This window comes from Pocillopora damicornis, chromosome 9 (assembly GCF_964200805.1).
Source record: "Pocillopora damicornis chromosome 9, jaPocDami1.2, whole genome shotgun sequence".
In the NCBI taxonomy this organism is placed as follows: Eukaryota; Metazoa; Cnidaria; class Anthozoa; order Scleractinia; family Pocilloporidae; genus Pocillopora; species Pocillopora damicornis.
Window position 1 is genome coordinate 1,087,337 of NC_142678.1, and position 24,495 is coordinate 1,111,831.

The window sequence follows — 24,495 nt, forward strand, 5'->3', positions numbered from 1 at the left end:
TCTTTATTTTATTCGGTGAATTTGTGAAAGTTTACCGCTACATTTATTCTGGATTCCCGAAAGGAAACACGATCGTCAGCAAGCGATCTAAGATTTTAGGACTCAGTTACCTTTTGTAATTGAGCGTGGCTTTAAGCAACGTAAGGGCTTTTCTTTGATACATTTCTTAAACCATGTATGAAAACTCCAAGAATGGTTGCTGTTAATTTTATCGTGAATCATGTCATCAATAAATTAAGCTTGCTTCATGTTGAAGTTTATCAAAATGAAACAACACGAAGGTTACCTGCTATATTATTCAGTGTTATTTGTTGTCATTGTCATTTTAACCGTGACTAAAAACTGTTCTGCGAATTGAAGTCAGAGATAAAAAAAATTTGAGAATAGCTCGGGTTTTGCACTTTTTTATGTCTTTAGTTTTTGATCAGCGCCGGTGAAAACTAAGACAAGAAAGTCATCTACGAAAGAAAATAACAATCAACTTGATTTCGGCACGGCTTTCTAAATCTATTAATTTGATTCAGTCTTGAACGACTTTATTCGTTAAAAAAAATCAAATTAAACAAAAACAAAAATAAAACAGGAACGAAGTCTGATTCCTCAGTCTAACCGTTTCGTTGGTGACTAGTTTGAGTGCATTTCATTTGTTCATAGTTAAACGGGAACTCATTGTAAACAACTCCATCGTTGGGTCGCTTGATCTCTAAATGTTTTCGTCATAACTTCTGATAACTCCGTTCAAAATGCATTGCAACTCTAAGAGGGTGGTGCTCAAAAGAGGTGTACCGTCATGATTGAGAAGAATATTCAGTAAACAAGGGAAAAAACTGCGACGATTTAAATTCCAAATTATACTTTACAAAATTATGAAGAAAAACGAGTAGTGCTAAAATCTAGAAGCACGAAACGAAATGACAGCGATACAAATCATAGAAAAAAAATATTTAGTGGGCTTCAAAATCTGATAGACTCGAGACTGGAATGGAATAGTTTCAAAGTTTAACCGCCCATGTGGATTCATATTAACTACTCACTTGTAGTAAACTATCCTCGGTTTGTGCTTGTTACACCCTCAAAGAGGATAATTTCGTTGTCCTTCGAGTGGTCTACGAAACCGAAAAAATTCAAAGCTGATAATGATCCTAAAGAGCCAAGGTTAGGATATTCAAGAACGAAACAAAAGAACAAATATAGCGTGGACGGTTCGTTGAAACGACTGCTAAGTCACTTTTCAACACAACGCGACGGCGTTCTCGACCCAGTTTCTTCTCGGCATTTTTGCTGCGCGTGCCATTCTGAAATGACGTTCCCGTCCTCTTGCTAAACCACTCTAATACTCCAATATCACGCACCGCCATCTTGGATCGAGGGCCGCACCAAAACGAGGCTGGACGGGCATCCTGGACGACATGCTTGTTTAGCCAATATGGCTGAAGGTGAATTTTCTGCTGCGTGGTCGAAATCTCTCCACAATGTTCCGTTTTTTGACGCCTCTTTTATCGAGACATGGCTTGAGACCGATGGAGAAGTCCCGAAGAAGGTGGTAACTCTTGGTTATAGTAACTTCTGCGAAGGGTATATCTTCGATGTCGAAGGTAAAAGTTTAATTTCAGTCTCAAATGTAACTGCAACACTGGTGTGATTTCACGCTACGCATGCTTCTTTAAGCATCTTAGATGGTACTTTTTTTTCGTTTATTGCACGATTCGCCATTCGAAATCTCTTGTGCAAAATCTATAGTGTATTAAACTTCCATATTCGCACTTTGCTTTCAGTAAAAACTCAGAATACAGAAGTAATTGTTAGAGCTCGAAGCTACAAATCACAGAGAAAAAATGAAGAGCCATGGAGGTCACAGGTAAGCTTATTTATAATACTTAAGTTTTGTCTCAGCTCGAACTTTGCTTGATGTAATTTTCATACGAGTTAATTCTTAAAACATACACACACACATTCACAGCAGATATTTATCCATTTAATTTTTTTTAGGTTGAGATATCAAGGACTCCCGAAGTTAAAATAACCAGTACCTCCTGCAACTGTGAAGCAGGTGCAGGGCTCTGTAACCATGCAATAGGGCTGGTTTACCTCCTTGAGCATTATAGAAAACTGGGCTTAAAAAGTGTACCTCCTGCCATGTCAAAAACAAGTCTACCACAAACATGGCACGTTCCTCAAAGGACAGCAGGAATCAATCCCCGCGAGGTGCAAAAGGTGCTGGTGCAGCAAGTGAAACCACCGAGCAATGATGCAACACAAAAAAAGAAAATACGCAGGTTAGATGGAGTACGGTCCACTCTGTATAATCCGATTCCGGAACATTTTGGTTTACCCAAAATCATTGATTCTATGAGAGACACATTCAAACAATATGAAGACATGCAAGTAAACAATATTGATCCAGAAACTGACAGTTTGGACTATGTGAATAGTAAACTAGGGAGAGTAGCTCATGGCTCAGTTATATCATACCAACAACGTCAGAACACAACCAATGATCCAAAAATTCACATTAATGTTGAGGGGCCACAGGAGCCACCGCCTTTTGGTGTACCATTGCTTAAAAGCAATTATACATTTGTGCCTACTTTGGCAGAACTTAACTTTGCTGAAGGGCTTAGTGTCTCACAAGCACAATCCTGTTTATATGAGGAAGAAACAAGGGAGCAGTCTGACACTCAGAAGTGGCATGATCTGAGGGCACAGAGGCTATCTTCGAGTAAATTTAAAGATGTTTGTGCCCGAAGGGCTGACTTTGAATCACTGGCAGCAAGGCAACTAAAGAAGACTGTGCAAACTGCAGCCATGAGGCATGGTATTAATACTGAAGAAGAGGCAGCGTCTGCATATGCTGACAGTGGAGATTGCAATGTTTTCCCTGCTGGGATTGTTATCAACCCATCATGTCCACATCTGGCTGCCTCTCCAGATCGAAGGGTCTATGATCCCTCTGAAAACAATCCCTGGGGGCTGCTGGAAATCAAGTGCCCTATTACGGATTCAATCTCGCAGCTGAAATATCTGAAATGTGTAAATGGGGTTTATAAACTTCGAAAAACACATAGCTATTACTACCAGATCATGGGACAGATGATGTTGACAGGTTGTGAATGGGTAGATTTTTTATGTTTATTGTAAATCTGACTTTCATTTAGAAAGAGTGAGGTTTGATGCAGAATTTTGTTCAGAGATGAAGATGAAATTAGACAAATTTTATTTTGAATACCTCCTCCCTGAACTGTTAAAAAAAGTGGGGGCATAGCCTGCTTTGTGAAGCATAGTTAAAAAAATCTGTATGACTAAGCCTAATGTTTTGATAAGTGCTTGAAATGGGATGTATGCTGCAGCAGCAGAGACAAATAATTCATGAAAGGATTTAGGATTTTTGGACTAAGTACATGTAACCAACTCATGTGAGCTGTATAGAGAATGTGATTTCAAACCTCCCTTACAAGGGGGCACCACTTCTATCCTAAAATTTGTAAACCTTTAAAATAATGATTTGGGGCCATATCAGAAATCCCCCTGGAAATGAGGAAAATTACCCTCTCACCATAATTTCCCAAAAGGAAGAGGTGATTTTTTTTCTGGAATCACTGAAATAATTGTAAAAAACTGTTCTTTGTAAAGTCAAATCCAACCTTTGATTTATTTGTCAACTGTTTCTAAGTAACTGGTTAACTGTTACAACTTATTGCTAACCCTAGTTTTGCTGAAGGAAGTGTAGCTCCAAAAAATCTCAATACTGCCCCCATAGAAAGGATTGTAAATGCCTGGAGATGAAGGGGAGGGGAAAGGGTTGGGTTCATAAAGACCAAAAACATTAAAGAAACATTTGAAGGTTAATTGCATTTCCAGATGCTGGGAGATGGGGGGGGGGGTGGGTAAGAAAAATCTTCTTGGGGGGGGTAAGGAAATGTAATGGAACTACACAATACTAACAGGCAAGTTATAGTTTCAATATAGTGGCCCTCTAAAGTTTGTAAGAAGGCAGCAAATTGTCCATATTTGGTTTACTGAACCAGCCAACGAAAGTGGCAAAACTTTTTCAAAAATTTGGTATTCTTTGATTCGTCTGATTGCTCGCTCGACATGAATACGGAGGCGGGCAATTTGTTGTGTTTCTGTTACTTTTGGAGGTGAACTGCAAAGACTTTGTCTTAGACAGGAAAGGAGGGATTGTCAATGTAGCTTTTTGGGGTTGTAATAAATCTTGAATCAGAAAACCCTTATCTGCCTTGACCTCGTTTCCTTCTTCGATAAGTGACAAAATTCCACTACGCCTTGTTATCTCTTTGTCTGATATACTTCCCTGATATAAAGAACTTACAAATGTTACTGCACCATGAGGAGCTATTCCCACGAGGCATTTAAGGGTGGTATGCGACTTGTATGCAGAGTAAAATTCTGAGTTCAGAACCTTAGAGCTAGGCCTTTGGACTTTGATCTCAGTGCAGTCTAGGATAACCCTTGTTTTAGGGTATGTGGTTTTGAAGCACTGAGGCATACTATTTTTTATCTGAGCAGTTGTGGACCAAATTGGCACTTGGCCAAGCATTGTATACAGAAAATTTGCCCAAGTTAAAATGATTCTGCTGACAGTACTTGTGCTAATAATGAATCTTACTCCTAAGTCTGTCTCCAGCAATCCCAACCTTAGTCTGATCATAAATAAAAACAGTTGGTCATAGAGTGACAATGCAAAATTGCCACTGCTGCGCCTTCGCTTGTAGTTTTCTTTGCCTCGTTCACGCTGAATCTGGGACCATTTTATCATGGTTTTAGCATAAGGTTCAACCCAGCTATAAAAGCTATCAAATCGTTCCTTTGATACAAAGCCTGTGTAAAATGTCAGCAATTCAGAATCTTTGGAAATGTTATCAGCTCCAAATCTGGTCCCTTTTAGATCTTCCACCTGTTGCTCTAAATCACTGATTTGTGCTTTAAGGATTTCAATTTGTTCCACTGCACTCAATTCGGCGGGTTCTATGTTTTCGTTTCCCGGTTCGTCCGTAGCCATTTCTTCCATTTGCTCATCACTAGCACTGGCTCCCTGGCCTCCTGATCCAGTCTCCCCTTCCTCCATTTTGACATCCTGCTGGAATGAATCGACAAAAGATTGTCGTCGCTCCTCTTGTTCTTGCTGTTCTGCCATAGTTTTTAACTCTTGTAGTTTATTTTGTGGGCGGTCTTGGCTGGACTTTGTCCATTGAAACTGCGAAGGAACAACTCCTGGTTTCAGACGTGTAAGCACTGTTATAGTTTTAAACATATCGCTTGGCTTGAAGTGAGCAGAACACACTAGAGTAGAGCCTTTCTTGATCTAGGAAACGAGTTTAACACTCTGAATTAAATCGCTGATAACAAGGGAGAATCTCATGGAATATTAATAATCATATACGAGTCAATGAAAACAAACAAACCGGTGCCATGTGCGTTTGACAGTTTCGGCCAAAATCGACCAAAATCTAATGTAATGAGTCTATAGTTCCTCTGGATATGAATCGAGTACGCAATTCACGTGTAAGAAGCAAGTAAGACGGGAACTAACTGAGTCTTAAATCGAAAAACTTCCCGAACATATATGTCAAAAGTGCACATGTGCGTTTGACAGCTCGCTGTAGTCACGACTCGACACTCACCTGAAAAAGCGTCCCTTCATCTCGCTTTATCGCGGCAATCCACTTCGATCTCTGTGAAGAATTTTTAGGAAAGTTGAAAAACGACAAATTCTGACCACTTTCGTTTCGTTTGTCGTTCGTACAGTAATTTACACAGCAATGATCGTGAGCCATATTTGCGAGTTATTTCCACTCAAACTCCATGTAATGCAACCCTCCAAATGACCGCATGCCCGTCCAGCCTCGTTTTGGTGCGGCACTCGATCCAAGATGGCGGTGCGTGATATCGGAGTATTGTTGTGCGGCATTCATTTTTCGAAAACAAGATGTGTGATGTGAGAGACAATCCTCGTTGGGCTTTGAGTCATGTAGATGATATGTTGGATATCTTGGAGAATCATGCAGACGAGTGTGACATGAAAAGAATCTTAAGAGGATATGAATATTATCTCTTACCTGCAGATAATGAAGGTCCGGTGTTTATGGAAAAAAGGAGTCGTGTAATTGAGGCCTTTGCAGACTTTGTCACGTTGTTAAAAGAAAGAGAAAAGAACCGAGAGTATTCAGACAGTGATTGACAATGCCATTTATGTAGAGTGGATTTGATGTAATGTAAAGACATTGAAAAATTCAAAGCTATGATTGAAGACTTAAAATTACGCGAGAGACATCGTGAACTTGTATTTTATGCGGCTTTACATCATATTTACGAACCGACAGGGATGAGACATGGATGGGTCTATGGCGCATCATGGAATGAAGAAATCGCAGCTGGGTTAGATTCTGCATACCATGACAAAGACTATTAAGACACATTTGTTTTCTTTTTATTATACTTTGTAGATATACACCAAATTAAAAAAAAGTTATATGGGTAACGAATAGAAATGAATGATGGAATTGTGTACATCAGTCTATTATTAAATGTAGTTAACCAATCTGCATTTTCAATCACGGGTGGACCTTCATAATTAGTAAAGCCATATTGAACTATTGAAAGATTGAGCATATACGCATTGACAAAAGTGAAAAAGTTGACGTTCGTAAACAGTAATAACAATTCTTCATGCTCACTCATTAAAAACGCATGCAACGCATTAAAGAATTGACGAAAATCTTCCACGGGAAATTCAGTCTGAAAAAATCAAAAAGTGAAGATGGTTACTGTATCACCTACACTTAATGAATTAAGAAGTTGGCTAACCAATAATACTCTGAGCCTCTTCCCACTTCATCATCAAAAAAAAAACGAAACCATGTATACAAATCATACACACGAAGTACATTTCTTAAAAAATCGATATTTTCAAATTGAAAAGATAGATTGAATCCTTCTGTTCTTAATTCAGTTACAATCAAACAGAATAATGCGTAAAGATCTTCAATTTCTTCAGGGTGGTATAAGTGGTTTACATTCATCTAAAAAAGTCAAAAAGTACAAATGGTTACCATATTATTTACATGTAAAATGAATTCTAACGTCGTGTTATATCCTAAAGATAATCTTACGTCATCGTGAAAAAAGCAGTGAAACAATTCGTTTAAAGCATAAACACGATTCACTTTGATATAAAACTCTACGTTATTAAATTGAAAAGCTAGATTCATGCCTCTCCTTCTTATTTTCAATAAAATACAAAAAAAATAATTCGTGAATAGCATGACGTTCTCTAGTACTGATCTAAAAGAAGAAATGATTTAATTTAATGAAGATAATATCTATCGAGTGCAAATAATCGTACTCCCATAAAAAAGTTTACATGAGAATAACATCGCATTCCTCGATGATATTGTGAATATAATCCAAGACATTCATTAATGCAAGGTGATACTAGATGATCAAAAACTAAATCATAAAAGGCGGTTTCAGGATTTGTACCACAGGTTTCTGAAAATTGTTGTTGAAACTCATCACAAAGTTTGACATGTACTAATAAAAAAAAAAATTTTGATGTAAGTATAACTTTATAGCGTAGATGTAACTTTGAATGGTATTCTTGACAAATCGATGATTCAGTGCATAAGAACACATCCAGTTTACAGCTCGTAAATCATATTCAGGCGTGTAAGATCTGATCTGATAAAAAATTAAGTCGCGTGTAAGAAAAATTGACGTATATGATAAAATAATATGAAAATAAAGTTGCACAGATCACAGAGAGACGAGTACAGGTAGAGCGTGCTAGCAAAAGATTCGTGCCTCGTTTGGTGTTCCCGTCCTCATGGGTGATCAGACGACAGACCTGTTGCGACAGAATTATTATCACCCTGTCTTAGAAGGAAGTTATTACTACGAACCCAAAAAGATCCAATGAATTCCTCTGCGAAACAATTACATTGACGAAATCGAAACATAGATGAGTGAATCGGAAAACAACAATCTGGCTCAGTTTATCGACGGCGCCTCCATTCTCACATTACATTTTAGACGTGTCCGTTAAAAAAAGTCTATAAAGACGACAAAAAATGTCCCAACGTGTATAATTACTCTCATCTCAACCGCCTCCAACGGTACCAAATTTGACGCGGGGGCACCTACGCCGGGAACGCAAACAACCCAAACAGCCTTTGACAATATTATACGCGACGTGACAGCTCAAGCGCAAAACTATCCTGAATTACAAGAAGCGGCACGTATGAACGCCTTATTGGACGAGAACGATCCAGCTGTGTTTAATGAACCTTCGCGTTAAAGAAAAAGCCACAGTTCATCGCGTCCTGCCTCCGGAGCCGCCGCCAAGAAGAATCCCAAGAGCCAGAAGAAGACGGCGAAGCCTTCTCCCAAGACAAAGTCTACCACGACTTGGGATCCTAAAAATTTTGTCAAAAAGAAACAACAAGGACCACAAGGACTTTGTCTTCGAAAGAATACGACGGTGATTTCTTTATTGAAACATATACCGGCTTTGAAACAACCACTTTACAAGATTGTCACTCCTAAGAAGTAAATGCCCGAATCCATCTATCCTTACGATTTTACCTGTACTTGTCATCAATGTAAATCATGTCAAAGACGTCAAGAGGTCACCTCAGAAGTCCGATGGAGGGTACGAGTGATGCATCTCAGAAAAGACTATCTTCCTCGACAGATAGATCACATCATTCAGAGACTTCAAGAGTGAGATCAAGCAATTATTGATCAAAGCTAATAAATCGGTAGAGTTATGGAAAGAAAGATGTACTCTAGAATGGAACCGTGATGTTTGGTGTAAAAGGGTGAGGGAACTTGAAAAGAAATTCTATCGTACATCTTGTGTCAATCAATGTCAAACAGTGAAAACCTTAAACAATGAATCGTGTTTATGCTTTAAACGAATTGTTTCACTGCTTTTTTCATGATGACGTAAGATTATCTTTAACACACTCGTCTGCATGATTCTCCAAGATATCCAACATATCATCTACATGAGTCAAAGCCCAACGAGGATTGTCTCTCACATCACACATCTTGTTTTCGAAAAATGAATGCCGCACTACAATGTTGTCGCTCTTATATTCAATCCTTCTCTGTTTTTCTATTGGTTTCTTTTTAGTCCAATGTGTCTCCTGTCATCGGATTCTTCCAATTATCATACGCATGCATGACCTCTTCAAAATCGTGCCCACACGCATGTATCTTTTTTCCAATCTAAATAAAATAAAACCAATGGGTAAACAAATAACTGACGCATGCCTTTACATGTAAACAGGTAGTGGTCCAATGTGTGTCTCCTGTTTCTTTCGAGAATATTATACCATCGAGGCGAATATTTGACACCTGTCAACGCTTCCAGTTGTCCGATCAAATCAGTGACATCTCTCATCGGATTCTTCCAATTGTCATACGCATGCATCACTTCCTCAAAATCGTGCCCATGCGCTCGGATCTTTTTTCCTATCTCAATAAAGTGAAACACGTGTGTAAACAGATACAGCGGCATGTTTACATTTTGGACACGACATCATTCACAAGACAGATTCAGTGGTGTCACAACAGTGACTGCACTGAAACGTCTAAAGGCCTATTTACACGGCACGACTTTGTCGCATGCGACAAGCTTACGACAGGCCTACGACATGACTTAAGAGTCGTAAGCGAGTTGTAGGTTTGATTTACACGAAACAATTCGTGTCGTAAGCCTGTCGTAAGCTTGTCGCATGCGACAAAGTCGTACCGTGTAAATAGGCCCTAAGAAGAACCATTAAAAATTTTGAGTCATGGTTAGGCACTTCAGACGTATAACGTGGTTTCCTGTTTTTTCTTCTTGTTTGACATTTTTGCATGAAATCCAAAAATTTCATAGACCCTTACTTTCAACCGACTAGTCAGTTCCCGCCTAAAAATACTTACCACATGCACACAGGACTTTTTTTTCTTCATGTGTGACTGTTATTTGCGTGACATACCCAAAAAATATCTTACAGCCCCACTTTCATGGCAGTTCCCGCCTAAAAAAACTTCCATTCGCACAAAGGACCTTTCTTTTCTTCACGTGTGACTATTATTTGTGTGACATATTCAAAAAATATTTTAGAGCCTCACTTTCATGCCGGTCCCACATACCCCCTTTACTACTGCCACGAGAACAACTCACTAGCATCGAGGATCGAAACGTGTCAATCACGGCTGTAGAAAAACTAACCAATCACAGCGGAGCATCCAGCTTTATAAGAAGACCCGAAACCAGTAGACCTAACCTTATAGCCTGAAAAGACTAGCAGCATACAGTCGAAACGTCGCGGTTCACATCATAAGTAACACATCGTGAGACAAACGATAATATTTCATTATGATTCAAGTGAGTTGCTTTGCATGCAAACGGTTCAGCCGATAGATTTCAGACGCGCACGGAAGGAGAATTTTTCCACTTGTTGGGATTTCACGTTTGAGATAATGAACGAGCCCTTGTATTTTTCAGTTAGCTCTGAATTTGTAAGTAATCCTAACTGTCGCACTTGTTTACCATGTGCTTGTGTGGGAAATTTTCCTATTTCTTTGGTGTCCTTAGCAATGTTATCAGAAATTTACCACGGGTTAGGAAAAGTATCAGTAAATAACCGACTTAATTTTGCAACTTTATTTATTATAACTATCTCTCTCCGCCCTGCTCAAAACACTGTGACACCGCCATGTTGAAAAAGAGTCTCACCCGCGAGAGGCTGACGTAGAGTATACACCGCGCTCCTCGCGTTCGGCCCACCTTGAAAAATAGAAATTGTTTTCAGTCAAGTCTTTGGATTGCTTCTTATGGTTACAATGATTACAGTCATCATCACCATCAACTTTGATTTCGAAGTGAAATTTTGAAATACGGTGTCTCAAATCTTCCGATGGCGGAGAAACTTGCGTTTGAGCGCAATGACGGCCCTATTAGTTGATTCGTCATTTTTTTCATTAAAATCTGGATTGGAGACATTTACGACATATGTTTGTTAATATTTGTATTTCTTATTTTGGAAGATCTATGGACGTAAGGAAATATGTAGGACGTATATCTATGCACAGTAGTACCACTTGCCGATAAATGTTTTTTTCAAAATAAGATCATTAAAATCTGGAATTGAGAAACAAGGATAATTTAGCGATGCCGATAAAGCATAGCCTCGTGGAGGTTTTACTACTGCGCGCACTTGCTTGATTTAGCTAATGCTGACGATATACCCACGACTGAGACTGAAAAAATAGGCCTTATGTAGGAAATCTCTTAGCCTAACGTTGGTTATCGTTTTGCATTTTTCTGAACAGCCTCATTAGCGAAATACGAGTTAATCCCAGCTATTGTTTTTACTAGTTTCAAAAGAGCACATCAATTTTCGCCCCAAAGGGTGAATAAGGTTCATTAGCGAAAAATAGCCAACCAACTAGATTCATTTTTTGAAATCACCAAGTACCAATTATCATATAGAGATATGCAGTTAGCGATTGGGTGGGAGGGCCAGACAGGGGAATGTTAAGCTTGAGGTCATAAAAAAAGGGCAGAGCGTACGTAGGTCTATACATTATGACCGAGAACCAATTACTTTCCTGGTCGGCCCGATCTAACTTAGTTGATAACCATTTTGTCATATGAACGCCACAATTGCTATTTGTCAAATTTGTTTCTTGAAAAATATGTTATCATTAAATCTCAGATTGAGGCCGATGGTGCAGAGAGGGCCTGAGAAGAAGTCTTGTTTCATCGCACGGCGCGGCGAGAAGAGAAAAGAAAGGAAGAAGGAGAAACAGCGGCGGTCATCAGATAAAATGCTAATTGCTGAGTAAGTAATGTATTCGTCTGACGAGGCGTGTGTGGACAAATAGCTCGTGTTTAGGCCATTACGAGTGCCCTAGAAGATGCACGTGAGAAATAAAAAGAAAAGAACAAAGATAACAATACCATGGGCTTCAGAATGAAACGATCGTGAACGCCCTTTTATTCAGTCACACAAAATTAGGCCACAGAAAATAGATTTCGAAAATATTAATGGAACAACAAAAAGTTAAAACCAGCAAAATGATTAAAAAGTAATAACAATTGCCAGAAGTGCTAAACGTGCACGGGAGATTCCGCTGCTCCGACTGCTCTAAAAACTGAGTGCATCTAAAACTTTAGGTACCACGCCAACTAAGTATCAAATAAGTTTAAACGAGCAATAAGCGAAATGAAAAGTAGACTTGTAAAGCCTTCCACGGCTTACTTCAGCAGTGCTAGGCCCAGGACAGAGGAAGTGGCCAACAGGATGATGTTGACAGTGAAATATGAGCTTGTATTACATCCGTCCTCAGAACAGCAGCTAACCTTGCATTGGTAGTCCGGAATATCTTTCGAATCTTGATCACAAATGGACTTGTCGAGGTCACAGGTCGATTTGGCAGCACATCCAAGTTCAAGCATGGCATCGGAATCTTTCCTTTTAAACCAATATCTGTAGCAGCTATCGCTGTTATAACACTTGCGTAAAAAGTTGGCTTTGTTTTCATCCATCTTGCTCTTCTTACAATCGTCTTCAGTATATGAGCAGACGTAACAGTTTAAAGCAAAAGCTGACGAATTAAAAAAAAGAAAATGATAAAAATTTTTGTACAGATAGCACGTTACCTACATTGTTCTCTCTGGGATTAAAGACCCACTACAAATGCGCTATTCACTCTTTTATAGCAAGCGGAAAGTAGCGTTCCATGGGTGTCTACTTTTATAGATTTCACTATCTGTGTCTACTCTTTGATGCAGCTCTCATAAAATTTTTAAACATTTATTTTGCGCTTGTGAATGCGACGTCAAAGCAAAATGTCCACTGAAGTGAATTGAATGAATGTTCAGTGTCCTAAAGAAGATCAAGTTAAAGACCCATTTCCAACCTTGATGCAACGCGCGCCGTGACTCAATTTCTTATAACACGAAATTCCCAGATCACTGAAAACCTTCCAAAATCGTCTTTCTCAAGAGCCATCCTGGACATATAGTCAACTGTTTCACGGTAAATACATTCGCCGTTCGTCATTTTACACTTTCTTTACAGTATTTTGAAGTTTGTCCGGAAGAATCCGAAGAAAAGTGTCACGCTTCGTACTCTATGAACAGAGTCGGCGAAAAGGACAAAGGTCAAATTTTTTCACTGTCTAGAAACGCTTAAGGATTCTAAACGAAGATAAAATACTTCCAGTAGAAATTGGCATTTTTCAAAGAGAAATATGGAAAAATATTAGACTGCTGGACGTTTAGTTATTCGAAGACCGTGCCCGGTGAAAATTTTCTTAGTGTCACGCTTGGATCTTTTCGCACTCTGTGTACAAGGTCAGCGAAACGGATAACGTTGGCATTTTTTCATTTTCTAGAAGCGCTTGAGGATTGTAAATGGAGGTTAAATATTTTCCAACGAAAAGTTGGTATATTTCAAAAAGAAATATGGAGTTATTTGAGGATCGTGTCCAACCGTGTCATTGAAAAGTTTTTAAGTGTCAAGCGCTTGGATGGCTTCACACTCTGTGTACAGGGTTAGCGAGAAACATCAAGTTCGAAATTTTAGGCTGCCTGGAGGCGCTTGAGGATTGTAAATAAAGGTAGAAAGTTTTCGTATAAACATTTTTTTTTGGTTTCGAAGAGAAATATGGAAAAATATCGGACTGCTGGACGTTTAAAAATATTCTCACTTCATCTTGTTTACGCATGGCTCAGTAGGACTTCTATAGGGCAAGCACGCGCGCTATGTTATAATAGATATTTGGACTGTTGAAATGTCAATCGATGAAGGAAAATACAGTTCAAAAACGACAGTTATTCACTAGTTGCAAAACGATACATATTCAGACCTACACGAGTGCTAGAAAACTGCACATTCAATGCGCCACCAGCTAATTTGCATACAATTTTGCATGAAATAATTTCGCATAAAATTTTCTTTAGTGTCCTAAAGAAGATCAAGTTAAGCGGTAATCCAAACCACATCCATACATCCCCAAAATTTCAAAGAACAAACAGAAAAGAGCGCTAGGACTGAGTTATGATTCTGAACAAATCAAGTCGAGCCTAAATTAGAGTCCATCCATAGCACAGAAATCATTTGGAAACAATGAAAACTAATTGAGACCTGGGTAATTGTGAAGAAGAGCTCCCCAAAAAACCTGTCGGCCGTCTGTCGGCCGACTGTCGGCCGACAGTCGACCGACAGTCGGCCGACAGTCTACCGACAGGTTAAGAAGAAAGAAAAAATTGTGTTAAAAACGAACAGTTAACGTGACATAACAATCCGTAATGGTGATGTATGACTCGACAGACTTCACCTACTTACCGATCGACGGCAAAGTTGGTAGTATGTAAAGAAACGTTTCTTCCAAAATGTTATCAGATGCGTATAGGATATATCACTTGCGTAATTTACAACACACCAGACAATCTAAGAATCGCATGGGAAGATAATTTAATCGAAAACTCGGCCAAAAACTCTGAAAACCATAAGCTACGTATCAATACAAACACTTTCGTTCAAATCGCCCAACAATGCAACGCGGCCTCTTATGGTATGTTAAGTATGTATGTATTGTTATGATATGCAAAAAACCTTCCGGACATCAACGTTTGCTTTTTCTTTCTTATGTAACTCTCAACTGTTATGTAACTTTCTGGACTGGTTATGTAATCACTTCGGACTACTCACGTGTCAGTTCTCGGGTTACACGGAAAAAAACATATTTTACAATAAGAGAGTCGCTATCGCGTTGTTGTTGTTTCGTTAGCTCTAAAGGTAACCTGCCTCTCAAGTGATTAAAGTTTGTGTTCAAAGAAGCTTACTGGACTCAGACTCACTATCTTGCTCTCTCGCGTCATAAAGGACAAAACTTGGTGTCAGGAGTGGGATCACGTTTCACGAGCTTTGTTGTTGTTGGTGGAAGTTTATTTTATATTGGTCATGACCTCGACCTCTGCTAGTCAGCAACCTTCTGGTTCATCGGCTGCTGCACCGATCTATACCACCACAGTACCGCTAGCCAAACCTCCAGATCCTTTTAATCTCGAAGACAGGTCACGTAGAGGCGATAACTGGTTACACTTTAAGAGAGCATGGCAAATCTATGAACGGGCGGCTGGGATAAGTCAAAAGGACGGCCCAGTCCGTGTTGCTCATTTTCTTAACATCGTTGGAAGAGAAGGAGTCCAATTGTTTGACACCTTTACCTTCGCTGAAGACGAAAGCGCTGACAATATTGATGACGTCCTGGCTAAATTTGAATCTCGTTGTTTGCCGCAGCGAAATCAGACGTATGAACGGTACCTCTTCAACAAGAGAGAGCAAGAACCAGGAGAAAGTGTCGATCAATATTGCACAGCACTGATGCGCCTTTCTGAACACTGTGGGTTCCTAACCCTAAGAGACAGCTTGATAAGAGACCGCCTCATCCTTGGAGTCAAGAATGATCGGTCACGCAAGAAACTTTTAGAGAAGAAAGATCTCACTTTGGATAACGCGTTGGATATCCTGCGAACACAAGAGCTAACTGATATACGCGCTTTAGACATGACAACTGAAGAAGCCAATGTGAATAGGGTAAAAGCCAAGAAAACGAAACCGCCTAAGACCCAGACTGAGGATACAACACCGCATAAACACACTTCAGGTAAGAAGCGGACTCCTCCGTGGAAGTCAAGAGGGAAAAGTTCTGGTAACCCCGACAATGTATACACACGAGAATGCAAGTTTTGTGGTACTGTTCACGAGATGAAAAAGTCAGCTTGTCCAGCAGTTGGCAAGAAATGCACCAAATGTGGCAGAGACGGACACTTTGCAAAAAAATGCCACTCTCGCTCTGTCAATCACGTACAAGATTGTGAAATCTACAGCCACAAACCCTCCCCCACATCAGCTTATGTAACGGCGTGCCTTAACAATAATGCCCAAGTACAACTTCAGATTGATACAGGTGCTTCATGTAATATTCTCCCCAAAAGTGCCTACATCCGGGCTACAGGAGACAAACAGTGTACAAACCTTGAACAGTCGTTTACAAGGCTCATCATGCACAACAAGACTGTAGTCTGGCCACTTGGTCAAATCCGCCTACTAACTGAACGGAAAGGAAGAAAATATGGAGTTCTTTATCACATTGTGAAGCAAGATTTAACACCCCTCCTCTGTCGAACGATGTGTGAAAAGATGAACCTGGTCAAAATCTTGGATGCTGACGTAAATGCGATTCACGACGAAAGAATTGACGTCTCGTCAAATGTTAGAAGTGATCCTATCCTATATGAATTTACCGATATCTTCACTGGAATTGGCTGCCTTGAAGGAACCTACTCCATTCAAGTGGACGAAGGTTTCCGCCCGGTGGTACATCCCCCTCGTAAAGTGCCAGTCCCACTTCGAGATACCCTCAAGTTAGAGCTGGATAACATGGTGAAGAGTGGTATCCTCGCCAAGGTAGTTGAACCGACATCATGGGTCTCTAGCCTTGTCATAGTGAAGAAATCTAACGGGAAAATACGAGTATGTCTGGATCCTCGAGATCTCAACCGCGCAGTGAAACGCTCGCATTATCCACTTCCAACTATTGAGGAAGTAGCAACTCGCCTTAGTGGTGCTAAAGTCTTTAGCGTGTTAGATGCCAAATGTGGATTCTGGCAGGTACAACTTGATGGAAAGAGTAGTTACTTGACAACCATGAACACACCTTTTGGTCGCTATCGATGGCTCAGAATGCCATTCGGAATAAACTCAGCCCCAGAAGTATGGCAACAACGAATGCACGAGCTAGTAGAAGGACTCGCAGGTGTTGAAGTCATCGCCGATGATTTCCTAGTTTGCGGTTTTGGAGACTCTAATGAAGCTGCAATTGCCAACCATGATCAGAATCTCAAGGCTTTCCTCAGTCGCGCAAGAGAAAGAAACCTCACTCTCAACAGCGAGAAGTTGAAACTTCGACAGTCACAAGTTCCTTTCATAGGACACCTCCTTACAGCGGAAGGTCTAAAACCTGACCCGTTAAAGGTACAAGCTATAGTGGACTATCCGGTGCCTACCAATCTCGCTGAACTCAGAACGTTTCTGGGAATGGTGCAGTATCTGGCGAAATTCTGCCAACATCTGTCTACAGCATCACAGCCCTTAAGACAGTTGGAAAAGAAGGAAATAGAATGGCATTGGCAACACCCCCAAGATAAAGCCTTTAAGGAGATAAAAGAGCTCATCACTAAAGCCCCAGTCCTACAGTACTTTGACGTGAGTAAGAATGTCACTATACAGTGTGATGCCTCACAGTATGGCATTGGCGCAACTCTACTTCAGGAAGGACAGCCAGTTCACTACGCCAACAGGGCACTGACGTCGACAGAGCAAAATTACGCACAGATTGAGAAGGAGCTCTTAGCTGTTGTATTCTCTTGTGAGCACTTCGAGCATTACATTTATGGCAAGCACGTCACAGTCGAAACAGATCACAAGCCACTGATTGCTATACAGAAGAAGCCAATCAATACAGCTTCTAAGAGATTACAGCGTATGATGCTACGTCTTCAAAGATTTGACCTGAATCTCACTTACAAGCCAGGCAAAGAGATGTACATCGCTGACGCACTTTCTCGCGTTCTACCTAAGCAGTCAAAGGTACCAAATGCTAGCACCTCATCCTGCTATAAAGATCTAGAAACTGTCAACTTTGTTGAAGACTTATCGATATCAGAGTCGACACTTGCCAAGTTTCAAGTGGAAACGGCCAAGGATGAATCTTTACTAGCGTTGTCACAAGTCATACGCGCTGGCTGGCCTACAAAAACTTCCATGGTACCTACAAGCGCACAGCTTTTCTTCAAATACCGAGATGAAATGACGCTCCAAGATGGCCTAGTTTTCAAAGGAACGAAGATCGTTGTCCCAGAGAGCCTTCGCCGTGACATGATAGAGGAAACACACAAGTCCCATCAGGGACTCCAAGCATGCCTTCGAAGGGCCAGAGAGGTTTTCTTCTGGCCAGGAATGTCTGCACAACTCAAGAATCGTATTGATAAATGCTCTATATGCCAAAGTGTGAGACCTGAACAAGCCAGTGAACCTCTTCAGCCTCACCCAGTTCCTGACAGGCCATGGCAACGAGTTGGAACAGATTTGTTTACCTTCGAGAACCGAAACTACCTCGTATTAGTTGATTACTACAGCAACTTTATCGAGCTGGATCATCTTGCCGATACTACGTCCCAGACAGTCGTTCACAAGCTGAAGATGCATTTTTCGCGACATGGGGTACCCGATTACGTAGTTTCTGACAACGGTCCTCAGTACTCATCCTCAGAGTTCCGAAGATTTGCAGTAACGTGGAAGTTCACTCATATCACCACCTCACCACACTATCCACAAGCTAATGGGATGGCCGAAAGCGCAGTCAAAACCTGCAAGACTTTAATGAAGAAAGCTCTTCTGTCTCAATCCGATCCATATCTTGGTTTATTGGATCACCACAACACCCCCACTGCTGCGACAGGTATGTCTCCGTGCCAACGACTTTTTGGTCGCCGAACTAAGACACTTCTACCCTTCTCAGAGTCTTTACTCAAGACTGACCAAACAGTTAGTGATCTTCTCAAAAGGGATCGTGTCAAGCAAGCGAAACATTTCGACCAACATGCTAAACAACTCTCAGAACTCAAATCAGGTGACATAGTGCGCATGAAGATGCCTGGAGAAACAAAGTGGTCAAAAGCAGTTGTTTCTTCTAAAGTGGCATCTCGCAGTTACAAGGTTGAAGTCAATGGTAGATCCTACAGGCGTAATCGCAAGCAGTTGCGTTCTACCATGGAACCACTTCAAGAAACCCCCTTCAAAATGGACGAAGATGACCTGACCGTTCCAGACAATCTGCAGGAACAGGACCAACCCCCTCCAGCAAGTTCTCAAGTAGGAACATCCATGTCCCCTCCAAGATCTCAACTACCCCCAACACCTCAAACAGAGCTGAGTGCAAGACCACCTCACGAAGCTACTACAACTGAAATACGGACACGACATGGACGATTGATCAAGCCACCTAAAAAGTTTGACATTGAGTTATAGTTAAAAAAAAAAAAGAAAAAATAGGAAAAAGGGAAAGATGTTATGATATGCAAAAAACCTTCCGGACATCAACGTTTGCTTTTTCTTTCTTATGTAACTCTCAACTGTTATGTAACTTTCTGGACTGGTTATGTAATCACTTCGGACTACTCACGTGTCAGTTCTCGGGTTACACGGAAAAAAACATATTTTACAATAAGAGAGTCGCTATCGCGTTGTTGTTGTTTCGTTAGCTCTAAAGGTAACCTGCCTCTCAAGTGATTAAAGTTTGTGTTCAAAGAAGCTTACTGGACTCAGACTCACTATCTTGCTCTCTCGCGTCATAAAGGACAAAACTTGTATGTATGTATTTGTTGCTAGCATCGTAATCTATCTTGCAGGTTTGGGATGAATTGCTATTTCCAATTTCAAGTTTAATAAATGATACAACTGTGAATCTTTTTACTCGTTATGTTAAGTAATAAAATACTATACGTAACAATTCGATAATTAGACTTGGATGCGTGATGCGATAATTGATTTAGGCGCGCGCCGCTAAAATCACGATTCTACGAGTGAAGTATCTTGTATATTTCACCACTCACAAAACGGCTCCTTTAAGAGCCACCAAATTTTGAAAGTCAATTGTCAACATATTACACATGTTGGATGTTGTATCAAGCGAAAACCGAGAGAAAACATTAAAGTTTGTGTTAACGTTTCACGGACAAGCTACCGACAAGCTACCGACAGGTTACCGACACATTACCAACAGTCGGCCAACTGTCGGCCGACTGTCGGCCGACAGGTAGCCTATATTTCAGGCAAAACCTGTCGGCCGTCTGTCGGCCGACAGTCGGTCGACTGTCGGCCGACAGACGGCCAACTGTCGGCCGACTGTCGGCCGACAGGTTTTTTGGGGAGCTCTTCTTCACAATTACCGAGACCTGAATGATTTTCAACGCGGATTTCTTCTCCTGGTTCAACTTAAGATTATATATTTCGTACCAAAACGTAAACGAAAGCTGTTACATGCATTTTCAAGGATTACTGTCCGGTTGACGGGAAGAAAGCCTGTCATGCTGGCGGCCGAAGCCAACGAAAATACTTGACGGTTATTTTGCGGCAGTTTAATATGTTTCAGTGTCGCATCATTCAGCGATGCTTTTAATAAGACACAACATATCCTGTGCGATAAATCTACCTTTCAAATTCCAAAGTTGTACAGTACTCACCGTGTGCAGCCATCAGAACGACAACGGTCAGAGTGAACAGCAAACGATTCATTTTTGAGGCTCCTATCTTGTGTTGAAATTGAACTCTTCGTGCTTCACCGAACATGTACAGCCACGTTAAATTTATGCATAGTATGGTCACTGTTGGGCTTACTTTACTGATGAGGATTTAATTACGTCCCTGAATAGGAGCACAAAACGTCATACACCTGTTTATCTTGCTCAGATGTGGAATGATGAGTGCTTATCTTCAAAAATTGAAGGTGTTCCGCAGAAGTAATCCACAAACTGTGCGCATGGTTGTAATGCATGGACTTCCGGTTCATGTCTTGAAAATTTGCGTTAGCAAGTCATAAGCGTGTCAATTTGCCATAATACCTACAAAAATAACAGTCATGGCGAAACTATAAGAAAAGCCCTTCCTATGTATGTAGTAAACCTAAAAATTAATAACTCGCCAAAACAGGTTCTTTTCAACACAGGAAGCGGTCAGATAGCAAGCAATGTGCTGTGGATGTAAAGTTGGGTATTATTATTGAGAATTTGACTGTATTTTAAAGCAGACATCCACATTGAGATGTTTAAGTGACAGCTGTTGACTGCTGTTGCTTTAAAGAATCCTCTGACCAATACTCATGGCATTTTGCGGGCTCGCTGATATTAATCAGCATCTTTTTATTTGCTAAAGACGTAGGTTGAGAAGCATTGGCTACAAAACCTTATGCTGATGTGCTTTTGGCATCAAGTTGAGAGACGCAAAAACAGTGAGAACACTGACCAATAGCTCTCTTTAAATCATTGGCTCAGACTCGTGAGTGAAACAGGTTTTGACGATATACTTGTGTGATCAGTGCTGAAGTTAACACTTTATGAACCGAATTACAAGAAAAAGGAAGTCCACTGACCTATACGTCTGACAAATTCCGGGCTCGGAAGTGCATATTTTGTACTGTCATCCCTTGCCAGATTTGTATGGGTCTGCATGAAATATATTCATGTGCGTTATTGACCAAGCGTGAGGTCAAAATGGCTGGATAATGGCAGAGGTTTTATTCTACTTTACCATCACTGTTATTTATGTCAAAAGACTTCGTCTTAACAGTGATGGTAAAGCAAGCTTAAAACAGTAGAAATCGCCAGAAACTACAACGGACACACAGGATGTGAGTAAGAGTTATTGATTATACGTGTAAAATATTCATATTTCGAAATATTTATCGTTTTAAATCGACCATATTTCGTTCCCCATACTATTCCTTACAACGTGTTCAAATTTTCAACGGTTCCTCTCGTAGCTTAACACCGAGTCACACAACGCGTGGCGCGTTCATGAATTAATCGTTGGCTTTTTCTCGAGACGTGAGCTTGAGCTTCCTGTTGTTCTACAGCGGGATGAGTGAATTTAATTGTTTAGTTGTCGTATTGGGTGCGATAAGGGAGGCTATGGCCCAAAAAGATGATGATTGGAAGAAATGGGGACTTAAAGAGCTAGTTGAAAATTTGAGGAAGTACACAGACCGAAACCCCCTGCCCTTGGTGGAATCTAGCCTGCCCCCTACAAGCCCCACTGTACTTGGGAATTGAGACAATCGCCAAAAGAAACCAGACAAAAACTTTATGACTGGTGGAAATATACGGCAGCCGCAAAGTCCCCCTCCCTGTGTTTACTGTGGTTTAAACAGTCATCGTAGTAGTGACTGTACCAAGGTTTTAGACATTGCCAGTAGACGGGAATATCTAGCAAGAAACAAGTTATGTTATAACTGCGCAAGGTCTGGGCATCTGGCTTCCAAATGTAAAGGACGAGGGTGTGGCAAATGTAATGGAAGACACCATACCTCTGTATGCGACAAGATGAAGACGACACTCCCGCCCACCCACAAGGGTACCCCTGAGTCATCGGGTCGGTCTGACAGGTTTTATGGTGCAATGGATTCTCAAAACATGTGTACCTTGCATGAAACTGTAATTGCTAAAGTTGGAGGACTACAAGCTCGAATCATGTTGGACAGTGGAGCTGGAAGCTCCTACATCAGCTCAAGTTTGCTCGCAGAACTGAACCTGAAGCCATACCGAACTGAAAGGAGGGTCATATAACAAATGTATGGGACAGTGGACAAACTTGTTGAGATAAGGTCCGCGTTGAATCAAACGCTATCGAGGGCTTTGAGCTTGAGCTACGTTGCATAAATGCAGAGAAACCAGTGTTAACTCACCTCCCTAACCCAAGAATCTCGGAGTTAAAGAAGGCCAACTACCGCATAAGGAGACTACACTTCAGCGAAGAAATGGTGATGGAAGATAACTTGCCAGTCCATGTGATCCTTGGTGCTGCAGATGTCCAGCGCATCAAAACAACTGAACCAGCTGTCCTAGGAGTAGATCCAGATATTGATCCTGGTGCAGAGTACACCATGCTGGGTTGGGTGATCACAGGAAAGTTAACGCCTTTGAGTACGGAGACCGAAAAGGGTTTCTTCCTAACTTCAAGCTAAGATGTGTTCGCAGGAGGTCCTAGGACTGACTGATAAAGCTGATGTGCAGCAGTTGTTCCATGAAGATTTCAAAGATCACTTACAACGTTTGGATGATGGAACATATTCAACAAGGTTGCCATGGAAACCAGATCACCCCCCCTCTGCCTTCAAACAAACAACTGACTATTGGAAGGCTAAGAAGTACAACACAGAAACTAGAGAGGATGCAGCGACTTAAAGAGTACCATATGGTTATGACAGAGCGATTAGCAGAAGGAATCTTGGAAGAGGTGCCCGAAACACCTACGGGGGAGGTCATCCATTATATTCCTCATCAACCAGTGATCCGAGATCAGGCCGAATCCACAAAGATGAGGATAGTTTATGATTGTTCAGCAAAGACACATTGTTAAGTACCTTCCTTGAACGACTGTTTGGAAGTAGGACCCCCTTACAACCCATATTATTTGACATCCTTCTTCGAAATCGTCTGAAGATGTTGTGTATCACCGGAGATATTCAAAAGGCCTTTCTTCAAATTAAAGTGGGCCCAAGAGATAGAGATGCCCTTCGCCTTCTAGGTTATGAGAACCTCGACTCAAGAACGGTGAGGCAGTATCGTTTCACCAGAGTAATTTTTGGGTCAAGACCAAGCCCATATATTCTTGGGGCCACACTTCAAAAACATGTGAGCCAGTATGCTGATAAGTACCCCAGTACTGCTGATGAGTTGCTAAAAAACACCTATGTGAACGATGTTCAATCAGGCGGTGATTGTGTAGAAGAGCTGATCAGTTTCGAAAAGGAGGCCACGCGAATAATGGAAGAAGGAGGGTTTCACCTGCACAAGTGGCACAGCAACATTCCAGAGTTAGAAGAACCACAGGGAATTGATGACGAAACCCTATTATCACAAGCAAGCTCGTTTTATGCAAAGTTAGTGGTTGGAACCCATTCCCAAGAAACAAAGATACTTGGAGTACCCTGGAACAAGGCAGCGGACACAATTTCAGTTGGTTTCATGAAGCCATTGGGAACCATGAGTGACGGTCCCCTTACCAAGAGAAAGATGTTATCGGCCATTAATGGTGTTTATGACTTCTTGGGACTTGCAGCACCAGTGACCATCACGGGAAAGATCCTGTACAGTGAGGTTTGCTTAAGGAAGCTGAGGTGGGACCAAGTGGTACCAGACGAGATACAAAGATCTTGGAACAACTGGCTGAAGGGAATGGAGAAGTGTCCGTCAGTAAGTGTTCCGCGCAGTGTTGTGAGTAAAGATGTGAGAAGAATTTACCTTCATGGTTTTGCTGATGCAAGCAAGCTAGCAGTTTCAGCAGCCGTTTACGCACTTGTATTTCATCATGTTGCACCAGTTCACCAGAGCCTGGTTGTTGCGAAGTCAATAATAGCACCAAACACCTGTCAATCCCACGGTTGGAGCTTATTGCAGCACACACCTTGATCAAATTGATGAATCATGTGAAGGAAGTAATGGAAGGTCAGCTAGTTGAAGAGTATCACTGCTGGGTCGATAGTACGACAGTGCTGTACTGGATTAAAGGTCATGGGAAGTGGTCACAGTTTGTTCGAAACCGTACTGAAGTGATACAAGACAAGCTATACCTGAAGTGGCACCATTTCCCAACGAAAGACAATCCCAGTGACTAAGGAAGCAGAGGCACA

At 41.0% G+C, this 24,495-nt stretch overlaps 4 protein-coding genes across 4 annotated transcripts; 2 read left to right on the forward strand and 2 right to left on the reverse strand.

The window, feature by feature from the left end:
• Positions 1-1,402: 1,402 nt before the first annotated feature.
• Positions 1,403-4,229, forward strand: LOC149039547 (uncharacterized). The gene is made up of 3 exons (XM_089181662.1): positions 1,403-1,595; positions 1,776-1,858; positions 1,990-4,229. Exons 1-3 carry the CDS (start codon positions 1,427-1,429, stop codon positions 3,136-3,138), a joined length of 1,401 nt encoding a protein of 466 aa, XP_089037788.1. The 5' UTR covers positions 1,403-1,426; the 3' UTR covers positions 3,139-4,229.
• Positions 3,622-10,102, reverse strand: LOC149039548 (uncharacterized). The gene is made up of 3 exons (XM_089181661.1): positions 9,952-10,102; positions 5,643-9,249; positions 3,622-5,323 (listed from the first exon to the last, which is right to left on the reverse strand). The coding sequence occupies exons 2-3, from the start codon at positions 5,793-5,795 to the stop codon at positions 4,049-4,051; spliced, it is 1,428 nt and encodes a 475-aa protein (XP_089037787.1). The 5' UTR covers positions 5,796-9,249; positions 9,952-10,102; the 3' UTR covers positions 3,622-4,048.
• Positions 10,103-11,968: 1,866 nt separating this feature from the next.
• On the reverse strand, positions 11,969-20,911 carry LOC149039549 (uncharacterized). Its single transcript, XM_089181663.1, has 2 exons — positions 20,333-20,911; positions 11,969-12,624 (listed from the first exon to the last, which is right to left on the reverse strand). Exons 1-2 carry the CDS (start codon positions 20,436-20,438, stop codon positions 12,275-12,277), a joined length of 456 nt encoding a protein of 151 aa, XP_089037789.1. The 5' UTR covers positions 20,439-20,911; the 3' UTR covers positions 11,969-12,274.
• Positions 20,912-23,305: 2,394 nt separating this feature from the next.
• On the forward strand, positions 23,306-24,274 carry LOC149039550 (uncharacterized). The gene has a single exon (XM_089183119.1). It carries the CDS (start codon positions 23,306-23,308, stop codon positions 24,272-24,274), a length of 969 nt encoding a protein of 322 aa, XP_089039245.1.
• The last annotated feature ends 221 nt before the right edge of the window (positions 24,275-24,495 follow it).